Genomic DNA, 16,004 nt, shown 5'->3' on the forward strand with positions numbered 1-16,004 from the left:
CGATGAATGAGATTGTCATCCGTGTCTATTACGGAAAACTGACTTAACTAGAGTTTATATTCTGACATATCACTTGCGTGGCATGTATGAGCCTTAAAAATGATATTAACTTGTGTTTAAGCTACAGAGACACATAGAACCAAGAACATATGGCTATATTAGCTGCCCAGTCTCAGCTGGACTCGCAGTTCTTCCTGTTTTAATAAAGTTGCGTTTCCTTTCTTTTTACTCACACCTCCACAGCATACTTACTGTATTGTTCGTTGCTATGAATGCACGGGTATAAGTTTGTAAACGACATATCTAGAAGACGAAGTATTCTCTGGGTGAATAGATAACAATCCACTAAACCATCATTTCGGAATATAAAATTCTAGGTACCTCCCAGTTATCTATACGGATCAACTCGTTGAGAACAAAGATAGGAAAAACATGTCTTCTTTTTCTGGCTTCTCATCTCTCTTTGGGTCTCGCGAAGCTCACTTCACCAATGTATCGTTTCGTATTAGGTAAGACAGTTTTAGTTTTACTTCCATATACATCACAAGCTTATATTCCGCCCATTTCCCGTCCCCGCCATGACAACCTAATCGTCGTTATGACATGAATATAGCACCAGTGTGTTTAGGTATCATGAAAACAACGATATTCAATAAAACTCCCAGCGCCGTGCTAATGCAATATCAATATCCAATATCCAACCCTCTATTTCGCCATTACAGTGTTTATACGGAATAACCCAAAGGTATTCAAGCAGTCATCTATGTAGATGTCATGCTTTAGATCATATACATTATTTATTAACGCAAATACGAGTGATCCATGCTCCCGGGGAGTTCTACTGGCGGGTTTCTTTGAGAATCAGGTGCCTCACTGTTCTATGTTAGATTTTAAAGTCTTGGAGCGTAATGGCATGAATATCCTTACAACAATGGGTATTGTTCCTGTCCAGGAAAAGGAGGGCTGGCAGGACCGTATGGTGGAATCCCGGGACTCGGATGCCCCAAATACGAATTATGCGGGCTTCCAACTTGAGAGCTTATGGCTCCCGGACTTGGCGATCTGTACGGATCCGCGTACGACACGGCGTAAGGCGAACCCATGGGAGGACTCTTGGCGCCATAGTCGTTGTAGTTCGCTTCGACTATCTGCGTCGGCGCCGTATTGATCAACTTGCTTCGTCGGTATCCCTTTTCGATCCCGCCTTTCCTACCGCAGATATAGACCAAGGCGACAATGCCAGCGATGACAGCAACACCTCCGATAGCAATCCCCGCGATAGCCCCGCCGGAGAGCGATGTCCCCCCGGATCCACCGGATGAGTCTTCGGACGTTGACGTTGACGTTGGATTACTGCCTGACCCTGCTGTACTGGAGGGCGATGATTCGTCTGGGAATTCTTCACCGGGACTGAGTTGAAACGTCGAGTTCGCGACAAATTCTTTTTGGATATCCAAAGTGAATGTCTTATTCTTTACCGAAGTTAGAAACACATATTGTTAACATGACAGGTAACCATTAGACGCATACCGGGTTAATGACGCCAACCATCTTCCAATCAATACAAGACCCGGGTGCGGAGCTTTCATTTGATCAGCATCACAATTAGAATCTCAGGGTCTCTGTTACACTTACCAATAGAAAAAGACTGGGTCTGTACTGTTCACTTTTAAGTCCCAAGTAGGAATTGGCGTCTGCAGCGTATCTTGTTCCACCGGGCCGCTGAAGAAGCTCTCGGCAGGGTCATTGGTTAACTCCCACGGTATGCAGGGCTTCTTGAAGTCTGCTCGAACGACGGAGTGGTTCTTGGGGTAGAAGTTAAACCCTAAGAGGAACATGTTAAAGTATTGCTTCAGTGGAAGTATTAGTCTAACTTACGTATCGTATCGCCGGGATTCGCCTTTATCGTATCAGGCTGAAAATCATGTTGTAATCCGACCCGGACAGTATGCGTGACCGCCTCATTTGACTCGGTAGCCGTGGGCTCGGCCCCTCCTGTAGTTTTTGTCTGGGCGTAGATGGGCGAGAACCTGGCCGCCACGGCTAACAATAGGAACAGTAACTTCATTGCGACTATACTCCTAGCTTTTCACGAAGCCGGAAATTTTGCAAGAGGAAAGCAGGTCAGAGTCCCGGAATGTGAAGATAGAAAAGAAAAGAAAATTAGAGTGACCCGGGGTGGTAAGTGACAGTTGCTACCAAGCATGGGTGGCAGCATGTTGGATTGGTACGTTCCATGTGGAGAGCTGCAAGCCTCCTCATTCTCTGTCGTGTTCTCCCTTAGGTAAAAGCGATGTCGAGTTCGAACGCAAACAGCTGAATGGTCACCTAACGGGACAATGCGTCGTTGGAGCTGCACGGGATGAGTTACTATATTGCTTGGCTCGCTTAGCTTGCATGCCAAACTAAACCAATAAGGCAAACCCTTGGTCTGTGTTGGTAGTCTACTCAGCCCAGCGGTACCATAGCTGCATAGCCAATTTCAAAATGCGTTCTTAAAAGGTAGACATGATAGGGTAGCTTAGCCTTGTATTATGGAGATGCTAGGAATCTCTGTAAGCGCTAAGGATCAACAAGGCTGATGATGGCCCAGCCAGCTGGATAGCCTCCAAAAGTTCACCAATAAACAATATTCACCTTCTTAATGCTGAATTTGGGAGCGCGTATCTTCCCTCTTCGTCAGACGTAATATTTCCCCAGTCATACCACGATCCTTTATTTCTTCATGATATTTAAAGTATAGGTTACCTATAGGCGCAAGTTGAACGCATGTTATATGTGGTATTTAATAGTTTTCTTGGGAATTATCCTTTGGCTTTCCACGCTAAGTTTAATAGCTCGCCGCCATTGGTTTCTTTTTTCCTTTTTTTCGGAAAACGAAAGCAATTGCATAATGCAGATCTTCGTATTTGGAGTCACTCGGATAAAACAATGGCTATTTTAGCTTTCGAAGGATTGTTATTGCAAAGTTGCAATATGTTATTATATAGGTAGTTAACAGTTAAAATTGAATAGCGAAAGTACAGACACATATAACTCATATCCTGAGTACCTCCTAATGTTAGTAGTAAAGCTTGGGGGGGTTGTCTGCGAAATATCGTGTCTGGCCTAGCAATTGGTGAATTTCTCTAGAACTATAGCACGAGGCAAGATATTGACACCATTAGTGCTGGCTTTCGCCTCCTATTTGGAAATGTCTGGGATCAATCCTTAATTACTGGCCTTTTTCTAATTAATGCGCAGCACCCTTTGGGTATGAGGAGGCGAAAGCCAACACTATTACTGGACGTCCAACCCATCGCAAAGCTTCAAAAACAAACCTAAAACATACCTCTTAGGTACCTAAGCACAGGAATATAGAACCAATTGAAGCACAAAGGTATACTTAAAATTACGAAATGCGAAGATGAAATCTAGTCCCATTTGTAACTTGTCAAAGTTAAAGAAGAAAGCTCGCGAGGCAGCTCTACCATCACTTTTCCTACCTACAACGGGTTATAGCCGCTATTACTGGAAACATTGAGGAGTCCGAGAAGAACACTCAAAATATTGGCCACTGAACATTCTGTATCGTGTTAATGTCCTGGAAGCCCTCAATTGGTATCGGCTGCGTGGTATGAGGCACATGACTATGAGATTCCCTAGTAGAATTGGGGCTATTATTGGAAGCCGTCTGAGGGGATATTTATCGAGATTTGCTGTGTTCTAGTCCATGGAGGCTTTTCAGCGAGCCTGTTGGAAGGGGTGTTGTTAGGCTGTGAGTTGATACCTAATGGCCGGTAGTTGACGGTTAATTTGATTCGCATCGTGTTCGCCATCCTCATTGGAATTATGCAGTACAGAAGCACCCGAGCCAACCAGTTCGTCTAGATTATGTCCAATTTCCCCTGATAGGGGTGAAGTTGACGTTGGCTGAAGTGCACCTCCAAGTTGAGTAAAACATTCTTGAACTACCCCGTACAACTAAGGCACAATGGTGTCAAGAACACTCTGTGAAATGCCTATCCTAAAGGTTAGGTTCCGACAAATAACTACAGGGAGTGCAGTCGCCATGTAGTTCTCTATCATTCCCAGAGGCACCCTCATTCCACTGTCATAGTAAGGAGAGGCAGGGTGAGAAACACTACGAAATACGATATCCCATATACGATACCATTTTTCAGCGTCATTAGACAGCGTCATTAGACAGTCTCATAACGCCCCAATCTTGCTTCATTGCCAACACTTGATCCGCCGTTAAGCCTTCAAAAGTAAGGAATTCCTTTACCTCGCAAGTATTATGTCTTATATGGTCATCTCGTTCCAAATCTCATAGAACACCGAGCCTAATTATACCATCATTTCCTAAACAGACTATCATTAATTATTGATAGCCCCAAGGCAATGTCACTTGCATTATCGGCCTCACCATTAGAAAAATGAAAGGAGGCATCGATGCTAGGCTCAGACACCAACGAACTAGAAAGGAAGTATTGCACTATCAAGGCCATAATCCTCCATTGGCATGGCGAAAAGCTCGACAATGGCCATTATGGACCTGCGCACGAAGCTACCAAGCTAGTGACGACATTGTCTGAATGGGGATGGTAAACTGAAGATCATTATATCATGACCGATGACCCTGTCGAGAAAACTACCGAGTTTTTGAAGGACTGGACTCGAGTATTACAGTCTGACGAGCTGTTAGTAGTTTATTACGTTAGCCACGGGCATAGGAGTTCCAGAAGGCCAACGCCTCGGCCTTTTGGCGTGGCTCGACGGGGCGGCTCACGTAGCGATGATGCTAATATTGACTGGCCCGTCGTCATGCTTCTCAACTGCTGCTATGGCGCTAACGCCTGGGTCTCACGCAACCTCGAAGAAGATGGATTCAAAAGTCTACCTGGTAAGGTTATGGTATGTCTAACCGCATATGACCCATGCTGACGAAGGCGACGAAGGACGAAATAGAGCAGTCCAAGAATTTCCGCGTTGCGGATGTTGTTCATGGGGGTCTGCGGCTCATGGATCCATGCCTGTACGAACAAGTGGATGGAGAGTATCGGAATATACGGCTCCATCGAACATTAGGAGAACATGGCATATCCGATATTGTTCCCTTGGTGGCCGTCATTTACACCTAGTATCAGCCTTTGCTGGGACTGGCGGGACAATATTGGCAACGAGAGATGCAGGCGACTATCATATAACGGAACTGCGGTATATACAGTTCGGTCTTTGACAAGGACCATTAAGGGGGCTCATATGCAAATATACCGCTAGGCATATATGTAGATTATGTACCTAGGGAGTTAACGTCTCTTGGGGTCAAGAGCAATAGAGTCGACTCTTCAACTTTTCGTAAAAAGATATATTGAATATACCCACGTGCATCTGGACCGTGCGCACCTCTCTCATTTAAGCATCTAACCGTTAATTCGTATGGACTTCAGATAGAACAACATCAAACTTCACGTCGTTCGTCGATTGTTTAATAATATATCCGGAAACGTTCCTAATTTTTACTCGTTCGTTCGGAACTTATTTCCAGTATAGGGAAATCAAATCATTTAACATGGTGAAACGAAAAGCAAGCCAGCTCGAGACCGCGCCGGACGCTACTGGTCTAAGAAGATCGACGCGTCGCAAACCAGCAGCTCCAGATCTAGCGACCGATGCTATTGAGAACAAGTCGACAGAAAAAAGCGCGACTCAACTCCCCAAAACGGACCAGAAGAAGATTTCCAAGAAGCTGCCTAATTCAAAGGCATCTCCAGTAAGAATTTGTGTTTTTTTCAGTAGTATTAAATCATCGTTGCACTTTAAGTAAATGAATCTAAGAGTGCCGTAGAAAAATCCACAATCAAAGAAGGCGAAGAGTACCACGCAGCCAAGTACAGCCACAAAGTCTGAGGCAGATGAGACGCCCGACTCTTCCGAAAGGTCGTATTGGCTGTTAAAAGCTGAGCCCGAGTCACGGTTTGAAAATGGCGTTGATGTCAAATTCTCTATTGACGATTTGGCGTCGCGAACAGAACCTGAACCCTGGGATGGTAAGATTTTATATTTATAATAAGCTAGTTTTCCAGCTGGTAACCAGCTATCTCTGCTTTATATATGACATCTAGATGCTTACGAGCTTATCAGGGATTCGTAATTATGTCGCCCGGAATAACCTCCGCGCCATGAAGAAAGGCGACGTAGCTTTCTTCTACCACTCTAATTGCAAAGAGCCGGGCATCGTGGGTACAATGGAGATCGTGCAAGAACATTCCCCCGACTGTAAGTGTGCTCCGCCCCAATTGCACGGATTTGCTCCTTATTGTATGTTAGTATCGGCACATGACTCCAAGGCACCATACTACGACGCTTCTTCCAAACCCGATAACCCGAAATGGAGCGTCGTGCACGTCAAGTTCCGCAGTAAGTTCAACAAACAGATCGGACTGAAGGAACTTCGTGAGATGGGCCAGTCAGGTCAACCGCTTGAGAATATGCAGATGCTGAAACAGAGCCGGCTAAGCGTGAGCCGCGTGAGCGCTTCTGAATTTGAGTATTTAATGGATGTAGTAAAGCAGCGAGGCGGCGAGACCCAATAAGGTCCTATAAGATGTGAAATAGAGTCTCGGGGGTAATTTGTTCTTATTAAGGCTTAGGTAATGTTCGAAGGGTATACTCCAGCACTGTACGGATACCCGTATCGAGATCTTCAGAAGCTAGGATAGGCTCTATCCACAATTCCACCTTCTCGATCAGTTTAGTCTTGTCGGTGGTGGTGGAAAGAGATGACTTGAGATTGGCTAGCGCTTCCCGTAGAGCTTTAGGATACGAAGGTGTATTTATGCCGACATTAACCAATGGCTGTCGGATATAACAGAAGCATGTTGCGGGATCGTTGGGATAAAGCTCTGTCATACTGTCTAGTACATGTTGGACGAGTCGAGCTTGAGCGGAAACGGTATTGAAAGTAGTGAAGAGGTCGAAGAATTGCTCCGCTACCGCAGAGTTGAAGAACGATTGCTTCTTTGAGATGTCAAATATAGCTAAGGGGATAGCTCCATCTAGCGCAGGGTTGCCCTCCGAGGTGCCTTCCAACTTCTTCGTGGTGTCTTCGTCAATAACCATTTTCCCAGCGAAGTTTCCTGGATCTGGGAGAACAAGCTGGCCATTCTCATCAACATCGTCGTCGTCGTCATCATCGCTCCTCTCTTCGGCGAATTTTATTTCATCATCACTCTGTTCAGCCTGTTCTTGGATCGCTTTTTTGGCGCCGCCTTTCTTCTCTCTCTTAGCATCCATCCGTTCTAGCCACTGCATTTCGCACTTGGTGTATTCAAGCCAGATTGTCGCATCTTTCGTGCAAAACCTAGTGCCGCGCATAAAAAAGTCCCTTGCCCCCTGCATGTCTCCATTATTTGCTGACCTCCTACCCGCCAGTACCCAGAGCTCTGGTTTCGCAGGGTGCATTCTTAATGCCCTGCTTATGATCTTTCGGTAACGTTTGGTCGCCTTCATATCTCTTGCATAATTCAAGTATTCCCTCCAGAGTTCGATATTCCCTGGGTGCCTGTTCACTGCTCGCTCCAGGATCCCGAAAACCCGTCCTTGCCCCGTGTGTTTGGATGAAGTGCGAACCTGTAATCTACGACATCGCTTCGCGCGTAGGGTTTCGAGGGATTTCTCCCAAGCGGCATAGTTTAACCAATCGGTCGGTTTGTTTCCAGGCGACAGTACAAGGTGCTCATAGTCGGTACGCTTTCGCACTAGCGAACGGATCTCGTCGGTGGTGAATATGCCCTTGGCCTCAAATTCGCGTAGCTGGGGAACAGCTTGCTCGAGAAAGAATCGAGCTTTCTCGGGGACTCCTGCCATAGTGACTGTCTGATCACCAGATTGAAGCCTTCAGGTCGACTAGGCTGGAGGCGAATTGGTTTTGTGTGGTCCCAAGACTTTGGAGTGAGTAGGTTCTATGTAGAATCCAGCAGTTCAGAAAAGTTTCAGAAGAAAGTAAATAAAATTATAGTGGGACTTAAAGATAAGATAGGTACCCGTCCCAGAACAGGTACCTAATGTACTTAAATTTTAGTGGGCTGGTGGGATCTTGGAGCTTGAATATTCGGTCCGCTGGTATGCAATGAAACCCTTGAGCCTTTAGAAGCTTGGACCACTTAGCGGCAGGGATCTATCACTTTTGTGCACGACACACGCGACAAACCACGGATTGAACCTTCTTGGCTCATCGACCCACACAAAGATAGGTACCTAAAAGTTTTAGCACCTACGGTTGACCAGACAGGCCACTGTGCCAAAATGAAAAAAATCTGTAAGCTTAGCTTAAAAGGGTAGTCAGCCACAGGTTAGCGCAATTAGCTCGATTTATTGCGGTACTTCGCACTTTTGTATGGGAAAAAGGAATTGGCCTTTTTAAATACATACGTTATAACGTTATAAATAATATGTTTTAAAAGGATATGTTTATTTTTAATCTTTTATTAAATTAAAAGATTTAACTACACATTTAAATAACTTTACAATTACAGCAATTACAACATTACAATTGGTATCATTTTATAGCCTTAATTGAAGCGAAAATAATTATCCAAGTTGCATGTTTATAAGATGTATTGTTGTTAAGATATTTAAAGTCTTTTGAAAACAGTCATTTTAAAAGGTAACTGTTAATCAAATAGCCTTATACAATACAGCCTCCTGATTGGCCAGCCAGCCAGCCAGCCTCATACATACATACATACATACATACATACATACATACATACATACATACATACATACATACATACATATATCAGAGATCATTTAAAAAGACCTCGTTTTCAGCCTTTTTGCCTCGGAATGACTGTATGCGACCGTATAGTCTTTAACCAACGTATGCGACCAAGTAAAAGCAGTATAATAATGCATCGAATAAAGACATACAGGCCTTGCATCGTTGTTGAATTGATTGAATTGAATTGATTAAACATGAAGCTGTAACAGATATGTGGTGTATAAGGATAGGTAAGGATAAGGATATTGCCAGACGGGCGGTGTAAGATTTAGCCAATAGAAGGGCGCGCATCTTAAAAAGAATACCTAGGAGGTTGGGCCTAGGTATTCCAAAAGTACAAGTGTATAGTAGTAAATTTGTATGGTGGGGGAGGTACTTGACGATATACATATGTATGACAGCCCTAGGTACCTATGTATCATTCCAGAGACCTGTACGTACACGTGATACCCTTTGAGACGACTGTTTTCAAAAGACTTTAGATATCTTAATAACAATACATCGTATAAGCATACAACCTGGATAATTATTTTCGCTTCAATTGAGGCTATAAAATGATACCAATTGTAATGTTGTAATTGCTGTAATTGTAAAGTTATTTAAATGTGTAGATGTGGTAGTTGAAAATTGAATTGACAATTGAATTGACAATTAAATCCTTTAATTTGATTGGCCAATCCTTTACATTATATTGGTTAAATCAATATCTTTATTACAATAAACCATAATAAGGCTTGGAAGTATACATTTAATATTTTTTAAATTGTGGCAAGTGACCTCCTACCAACTTTAGTTTAGTGTGCGATTATTTTTTTTCATTTTGGCACAGTGGCTTGTCTGGTCAACCGTAGCACCGATGAATCCGGAGAAGCAAATGGGAAGGTACCTTAGGTACATACCTAACCATATACATTAGAACATTGACGCAACTTCCAAGTTTTCTTTTTTTCAACCCCTTCTTTCCCCCCGACGTTCGTTGCGACTGTTCCCGTTGATTTTATTTCACCCCTTGGTTTGGTTCTTGCAACTCAACTTTAACATCCACGCAAGGCTCGTTTGGCTCCCAACTTGGGAATGCGAATATGTCATCCAAGTACAAAGATAAGGATACCGGGACGACGGTAGCCACTTTAAATGCGAAATGGGTATCGTGGGTTCATACTGTTGTCGCATACGGTTGGTGAAATATACGCCCTCCCTGGGTAGACACGATTTCAACTGATCAATGGGATTAAATAGCTGCTTTCCTGAGTGCCCTGTCTGTGGGCATGTACCTTCACTACCATAAGATCGTCAAGAATGAATTCTACGGCTATCCCGACGAATGGTTCCCCTCCGTTTCTGCCACCATAGGCGATCGATATCCCGAGCGATCTTTCTTTATGCTCTTCATAGCTTTGACTTCCGGACCTAGATTTGCACTCGTCACCCTTTGGTATCTCCTTACCGCGAAGCCCGGAAAGGCCCTCCCCAAGTTCATCGCTGGTGTGGGTATTTTTAGGACTCTTACGTGTGGGGGGTGGACCTACGTGACCTCGACCGACGATCATGATTGGCATGATATCTTCATGATTTCCTATCTTATAGCTACTATCCCGTGGACCTTTGGCTGTATCGCCTTGAGCCCACCGAACCCGAAAGCTATCAAGTATCGAAAGTATCTCGCAACAGCTTTCTTCGGCATGATACCTCCGATGATCTACTTCTTTATTCAGCACAAGATCCGCCGGGTAGCAGGAGGTCAGTACACGTTAGTTCAAAGCTTCGAGTGGAGAGAATACTCACTACTTGTAGCTTACACTATTTATTCGCTCCTCGAGTGGTCTCTTATCCTGTTTGACGTCGCCTTTGACGCGGTTACTGCTCTCGACTTCGATACTTTTGAGATTGTAGTTAGGGACAAAGGTTTGAGTAAGGGGTATGTACAATGGCTCCCCAGGTAGACTTAATATGATGTGCATACTCGCTTGGGACTAGATGCTGCGCCCCTATTTTGTTTTTCACACGAAGCCACATATATGGAGCAATCGAGGTCGACAATTATTACGAACCAGCCAAGATAAGGTAGATTTTCTCTACGTATCTGTCGGACATCGTTATTTCGCTGAGATTATCATTGGCCAGATTAGTCTATGGGACTTCCATGATGGGTGCAACCTGTCACGAACATTATCCCCTGCGGAATCTGTCATGAGTTCGATAATCAACTGGTTTGCTGGAATAAACACTGTGCAGGCTCCTATATTAGAAAATAGTTGGTCTTCCCAATGCAGATATGTTATAGCTGCTTAGGGGCGACAGCGGCATCTGTTCGGGCGAGTTTTGACGCGATCATGCGGTTGACTCGGCATTACCATGTCACTTTTTCTGATCGGTTTCGCAGGGTCAACGTATCGTCTCAAGCAACCGCCGTTCTCGAAGAGGAAAAAAGAAAGATTACTGCCGGTATCTTCGATGCTGAATTTTCTTGGCCTGAAATATTCGACACTGCTGCCGAGGTCTACCATGGCTTCGTCTTCTGGTCTATGCTCACAAGTCTGGGCGTGGTTATTTGGTACTTCCCACTTTGGCACATGGGCATCTCAGGCTACGAAGCACTCGTAATGTCTACAATTTCGCCCTTACTTCTTGGTATTAAACCAGTCCGCTCGCTCATTACTCAGAATCTACGCGCCTGTCATCTCTTGTCTCTCACTGGAATTCTCGCATGGCAGGTCAAAGATCCAGCCTACAGACTCTTTACGGTTGGTTTTGGCGTCGCGATGTCCTGTCTGGCGTGGGCCGCCACTTTGTTCTCTGAATCGGTTCACCCGGTCCGTCTCGAGTCGAAAATATTAGCCTGGACTGTCGGTCTAGTAATGTCTTCCGCTGTCAAATATGCATGGCAAACTAACAACCCGATATGGCCGATCATGCACGCCGCCAACGGTGGCTATAACGGGACTGGATTGGTATTAGCAGTATTTGCTACGCTTAGATTCACCCGTAGGGCGCCTCTTAATACTGGCGTCGCCGAAGATGACAGGCAGAACGGTTCGGCATTCCTAACTGCCCTGGGTATTGGTGGTCTCTTCTTTGGTTTACATTCACTACTTTCTGATACCAGCACCATGATTCTATGGGTGTGGGATGGTTATCCAGCCCGGGGCCCCCTCTCTGGCCCCCATGGTTGGTTCACAATAGTGGCAATGACAGCTGGATTATTGACTGGAATTCGCCTACCGAAATTAGTCAGCAGTTGGTCTGTTTATGGCATCGGGTGCGTCGGAGCGGCCATCCTCACTCTCTATCCCGGCTGGTTCGGGTACTTCGGCGGTCTTACTACCGCCTTCTACTTGACAGCTATCGCCACCCCTTTCATTACCGTGGCCTCTAAGAAGAACCCCGCCACCACTTTTGGTCTTGGGTTTTTCCTATACAACTTGATGGTTTTATTTCACGTCTGGGTGGTTGCTTACGCTTTCGTCCCTGGAGGACCCCTCGTTCGCGAACACACGGATTGGATCATGACGACAATGATGTTGCTCATCGGCGCTGGTATATTCAACATCACGTCGATACACTCGCGCCAACGCGAAACATGTGAACCTCCATCTCGATCACGACATCGCAAGTATCACACTTTAGTACTGGGCATCATACACCTTTTTTTCGTCGCTACTGCGTTCCGACGTTTTCCAACCAACAATTATAAGCCTTACCACAATGACTCGAGACTTATCACTGCTGGAATTTGGACCATCCACTTCTCTCTAGACAACGACATGTGGTCTTCTGAGTACCGCATACGTGATTTAGTAAAAGAACTTGAAATCGACGTTATCGGTTTACTAGAGTCCGACTTGCAACGTATTATAATGGGTAATAGGGATACGACCCAATTCCTCGCCGAGGATCTAGGTATGTATGTCGACTATGGTCCTGGGCCGAACAAGCATACTTGGGGCGCCGCGCTATTGTCAAAGTTCCCTATTATGAATTCGACACACCATCTACTTCCGTCGCCCGTAGGTGAACTGGCTCCTGCTATCCATGCGACCCTTGATGTCTACGGTGAATTAGTGGATGTCTTCGTGTTCCATTCTGGTCAGGAAGAGGATCCAGAAGATCGTCGTCTGCAAACTGAGTATATGTCCAAACTGATGGGTTCATCACCAAGGCCGTCGATCTTACTCTCCTACCTAGTGACCAGGCCTCTTCAAGGCAACTATAACACGTACGTCTCCGATATTTCAGGGATGCACGACGTGGATCCGCGTGATTGGGATCGTTGGTGCGAATATATCTTGTATAAACGCCTACAGAGAGTAGGATACGCGAGGGTGTCTCGAAGTACTATCACAGATACCGAGCTACAAGTTGCAAAATTTGTAGTTCCTAAGAGTGAGGCCGAAAAAGCTCAAGTCGCGGCTTTAGATACCAGTTCGGAAAAAAGAAACCGTAGGGCCAAAGAGCACGATGTTCCTGAAGGATGGAGATTTCCGGCCCTATTCAGAGGACAAGGTGTTAGGGGACACCGGTATCACGTTTTCAACGAGCCACTGTATTACAAGCCATCATGAATGGATAATTGGCATAAGGGAGTAAGGGGGCGGGGTTACGAGGATATGGGGGTAAAGGGTAAAGGGATAAGGGGATAAGGGAAACGTGTTAATGCCATAATGTGTAAGAAAGCCTGTGCATGAAAAGGGGGCGTTCTTTTAACTTTAAATTCAATCTAGTTAATGAATCAATTAGATTATGGTAAATCGTAGTCGTTTATTTAGGAGGGCTAGAAGGCCAGTCTCCTTTTGGCATTAGGTATTATCTCTTTTGTTTTATATGTATTGGCACTAGGTTAATGGGATGCGATATTCCACCGCCGAATCCTTTCAAGGTCAAATCTTCTTGCACAGTTTTTCCCTCCTCCGATATCTCGCAGTCAAATAAGCTAATCATCAAAGCAGTAGTCAGTAATATCTGGCGTTTCGCAAAATGCCGGCCAGGACACTGTCGTGGTCCGCCGCCGTAGGGAATCCATGATCCTTCGTACTCTTTTGTTGAGAACGCGGGGGTAAAACCGTGCGCCTGAGCGTTGGAGGGCTCACTTCCAGACGGATAATTAAGGAATCGTCCAGCCCAGAACTCGTTGGCGGGGTGCTCGTTATTAGAACCAGTGTTCCACGCTTTAGAATCCATATGCGCAACTGTCGTCAGCGTGACAGTTACCTTTCGCCTCGGTATAATCCAGTCTCGGATGTTCATATCAACCCTATCGGGCATCTTGATGATGTAAAAGTGCATCCTAAGTCTCAAGGTCTCGGCATATACAGCTTGGAGGACTGGCAAACGGAGCAATTGGTCTATATCGAACCGGATGCGGCCATCCGCGCTTCTGGTCGCACAGGTATCAACCTCGGCCCTCACACTAGCAAGCAGCTCAGGATCCCGATATATTTCGAAAACCGCCCATGATACAGTAGCGATAGAATTTCTTACTCTATGCGAGAAGTTAGCGTGTATCAATCTTGACGTTAAGGGGCCGAAACTGTAGCTTACGCCCATATTGCTCCGAAATCTTGGGATGCGATAGCAGCGTGGTCAAACCCGTCCATTTCGAGAAACATTTCGTGTCGCTCTCGGAAGAAGCTACTCCCCCAAAATGGATCGTCACCGTCAGTACCCACGGTGGAGTCGTCGTAGTGATCCCTTGCGTGCTGCTGCCAGATTTTAACAGCATTCAGGACCCTCTTTCGAGCCGCGTAGGCCCCTGGCGCAAGAAACCAAGGGATCCCTGTGAACATGGTTAGCCAAGTGCGCTACTATATGTTTCCTGGTGCTTTACCTTGGAGATAAGTCTGCAAGTTGCGGTCAAAGTCCCAGAAGTCCTGCAGGAAATTTGGATTCAGCCTCAGGAGGTATGGTCCGCAAAGAGCATTAAGGGTTGAGACCGTTACTTCATCTCCAATGACCTTCATCAGATCAGCGCGGTATTCCCAGTCAGGCCCCATGCGATCATGCAAACTATACAACTGCTGTGTAATATCGTCTGCGAACCTGTTCCAGAAAGGCAGAAGCTTTTTGCCTTCTAGAAATTGGATTATAGACTGGTGCCCGCGGTAGTCAATACGGTTGCGAGCCTCCACCGTGCTGCCTGGATGAGGCACATGGCTACTGCCGGAGTCGTCCCTGTCGTATAAACTCAGGGCCTTAGCTGGCAAGCCAAAAGCGTACCCAAGAGCGAACTTGACGAAGGGAATTGATGTGCACACCGAAGAGCTCTTAAAGAGGGCTTTGATATTCTCTGGACCCTGGATCACGTAGAACTCTTGAGTAAGAATTTTGACTAGAACTGGGTGCGCGCTCTGGAAGAAGTTCCTGTAATGGGTTGGTTATTGCAATAGATAATGGTATAAGAAGTGCTTACTTGGGGTTCAATACGAAGTCTTTCGGGCTCCGTAAGTACATAATGGGTAGACTTCCCAGAAAGGGGAAGACATGGGGGAACGTTGAAGGGATACCTTTTACATCGTCGCGCTTCTCGTACGCCACGAGACGGGCGTGTTTAGTAGCATACCGACGCCAAAGCACAGTGATAAACAGCAAACAAAAAGCCAACAGGTTAGCCGGGCTGAGTGGAAGAAGATTGAAGAGCATCTCTAAAAACGATTTATCTAGGTGCTTAATATAATAATATGTCTTAGAGAGTAAGATTGACGACTGTCACATTCGCCCCCGGCAAAGAGGATTAGAACTGAACTGAACTGAACAGGTTGACACGGGCTGTTGACTGAGTTAAGGTCGGTATTCAATACAGCCACTCTCCAGATAAGTAGGTACCTCTACCTCCTTTAAGTAACTCAACTGTTACTATTATTAGTTCCCGTCACGGTTCCACAACCAGCAAGTCCAACAAGCCGAATCAAGTCAAATAATCGTATATATCTGACCTTATCGAGTCAAGTCAAACATGTTGTAAATTGAGGCTTACCTGGCCATACATATTGTGGGATTGGCCTGAGGCACCACTGGTGGCAATACCGGCTAAATTTCGGGTACATATTTCCTGCTATTTAATTGGTCAATACAAGGGGTGGGATAGCATCATACCCACTTAGCCCCACCTAAACCACCTATTAAATCTTTTCTCATACAACTTTTTGACCAAAACACCAAAAATATCATCGTGGTCTCGAAAACACGATTACCGCCAGCCTCAGTACGTATAAACTCGAAATACTACGCGTGGTAGTATAAT

The 16,004-nt window shown here is 45.4% G+C and overlaps 6 protein-coding genes across 6 annotated transcripts; 3 read left to right on the forward strand and 3 right to left on the reverse strand.

Moving 5' to 3' along the window:
- Window positions 1–385: 385 nt before the first annotated feature.
- On the reverse strand, window positions 386–2,425 carry F4817DRAFT_338668 (uncharacterized protein). Its single transcript, XM_049303453.1, has 5 exons — window positions 1,879–2,425; window positions 1,636–1,825; window positions 1,531–1,582; window positions 928–1,472; window positions 386–873 (listed from the first exon to the last, which is right to left on the reverse strand). Exons 1-5 carry the CDS (start codon window positions 2,066–2,068, stop codon window positions 801–803), a joined length of 1,050 nt encoding a protein of 349 aa, XP_049158603.1. The 5' UTR covers window positions 2,069–2,425; the 3' UTR covers window positions 386–800.
- Window positions 2,426–4,608: 2,183 nt separating this feature from the next.
- On the forward strand, window positions 4,609–5,123 carry F4817DRAFT_316272 (uncharacterized protein; the record flags this gene model as incomplete). The annotated part of the gene is made up of 2 exons (XM_049300652.1): window positions 4,609–4,896; window positions 4,941–5,123. 2 exons carry the CDS (start codon window positions 4,609–4,611, stop codon window positions 5,121–5,123), a joined length of 471 nt encoding a protein of 156 aa, XP_049158604.1.
- A 254-nt stretch (window positions 5,124–5,377) lies between these two features.
- On the forward strand, window positions 5,378–6,601 carry F4817DRAFT_118114 (DUF55-domain-containing protein). Its single transcript, XM_049297582.1, has 4 exons — window positions 5,378–5,755; window positions 5,831–6,032; window positions 6,127–6,261; window positions 6,313–6,601. Exons 1-4 carry the CDS (start codon window positions 5,555–5,557, stop codon window positions 6,576–6,578), a joined length of 804 nt encoding a protein of 267 aa, XP_049158605.1. The 5' UTR covers window positions 5,378–5,554; the 3' UTR covers window positions 6,579–6,601.
- On the reverse strand, window positions 6,392–7,997 carry F4817DRAFT_118126 (U3 small nucleolar RNA-associated protein 6-domain-containing protein). The gene has a single exon (XM_049297583.1). It carries the CDS (start codon window positions 7,849–7,851, stop codon window positions 6,625–6,627), a length of 1,227 nt encoding a protein of 408 aa, XP_049158606.1. The 5' UTR covers window positions 7,852–7,997; the 3' UTR covers window positions 6,392–6,624.
- Window positions 7,998–9,689: 1,692 nt separating this feature from the next.
- F4817DRAFT_118179 (Frag1/DRAM/Sfk1 family-domain-containing protein) lies at window positions 9,690–13,450 on the forward strand. Its single transcript, XM_049297584.1, has 4 exons — window positions 9,690–9,943; window positions 10,007–10,507; window positions 10,562–10,685; window positions 11,151–13,450. The coding sequence occupies exons 1-4, from the start codon at window positions 9,850–9,852 to the stop codon at window positions 13,327–13,329; spliced, it is 2,898 nt and encodes a 965-aa protein (XP_049158607.1). The 5' UTR covers window positions 9,690–9,849; the 3' UTR covers window positions 13,330–13,450.
- F4817DRAFT_118222 (cytochrome P450) lies at window positions 13,450–15,732 on the reverse strand. The gene is made up of 4 exons (XM_049297586.1): window positions 15,174–15,732; window positions 14,592–15,124; window positions 14,306–14,540; window positions 13,450–14,246 (listed from the first exon to the last, which is right to left on the reverse strand). Exons 1-4 carry the CDS (start codon window positions 15,401–15,403, stop codon window positions 13,571–13,573), a joined length of 1,674 nt encoding a protein of 557 aa, XP_049158608.1. The 5' UTR covers window positions 15,404–15,732; the 3' UTR covers window positions 13,450–13,570.
- Window positions 15,733–16,004: the final 272 nt, after the last annotated feature.

This window comes from Daldinia loculata (assembly GCF_022478755.1).
Source record: "Daldinia loculata strain CBS 113971 unplaced genomic scaffold F4817scaffold_27, whole genome shotgun sequence".
Taxonomy (NCBI): Eukaryota; Fungi; Ascomycota; class Sordariomycetes; order Xylariales; family Hypoxylaceae; genus Daldinia; species Daldinia loculata.

Bases quoted from the DNA above. Each gene is read 5' to 3' on its own strand.
- F4817DRAFT_118114 (XM_049297582.1), top strand. From the start codon at position 5,555: ATGGTGAAACGAAAAGCAAGCCAGCTCGAGACCGCGCCGGACGCTACT. The intron at 6,033-6,126 runs GTAAGATTTTAT...CGAGCTTATCAG, and splicing joins AGAACCTGAACCCTGGGATG to GGATTCGTAATTATGTCGCC. The intron at 6,262-6,312 runs GTAAGTGTGCTC...ATTGTATGTTAG, and splicing joins GCAAGAACATTCCCCCGACT to TATCGGCACATGACTCCAAG.
- F4817DRAFT_118179 (XM_049297584.1), top strand. From the start codon at position 9,850: ATGTCATCCAAGTACAAAGATAAGGATACCGGGACGACGGTAGCCACT. The intron at 10,508-10,561 runs GTCAGTACACGT...CACTACTTGTAG, and splicing joins GATCCGCCGGGTAGCAGGAG to CTTACACTATTTATTCGCTC. The intron at 10,686-11,150 runs GTATGTACAATG...TCGGTTTCGCAG, and splicing joins GACAAAGGTTTGAGTAAGGG to GGTCAACGTATCGTCTCAAG.
- F4817DRAFT_338668 (XM_049303453.1), bottom strand. From the start codon at position 2,068: ATGAAGTTACTGTTCCTATTGTTAGCCGTGGCGGCCAGGTTCTCGCCC. The intron at 1,826-1,878 runs GTAAGTTAGACT...TGTTCCTCTTAG, and splicing joins GAATCCCGGCGATACGATAC to GGTTTAACTTCTACCCCAAG. The intron at 1,473-1,530 runs GTATGCGTCTAA...ACTTCGGTAAAG, and splicing joins TGGTTGGCGTCATTAACCCG to AATAAGACATTCACTTTGGA.
- F4817DRAFT_118126 (XM_049297583.1), bottom strand. From the start codon at position 7,851: ATGGCAGGAGTCCCCGAGAAAGCTCGATTCTTTCTCGAGCAAGCTGTT.
- F4817DRAFT_118222 (XM_049297586.1), bottom strand. From the start codon at position 15,403: ATGCTCTTCAATCTTCTTCCACTCAGCCCGGCTAACCTGTTGGCTTTT. The intron at 15,125-15,173 runs GTAAGCACTTCT...AACCCATTACAG, and splicing joins GACTTCGTATTGAACCCCAA to GAACTTCTTCCAGAGCGCGC. The intron at 14,247-14,305 runs GTAAGCTACAGT...CTTCTCGCATAG, and splicing joins GATTTCGGAGCAATATGGGC to AGTAAGAAATTCTATCGCTA.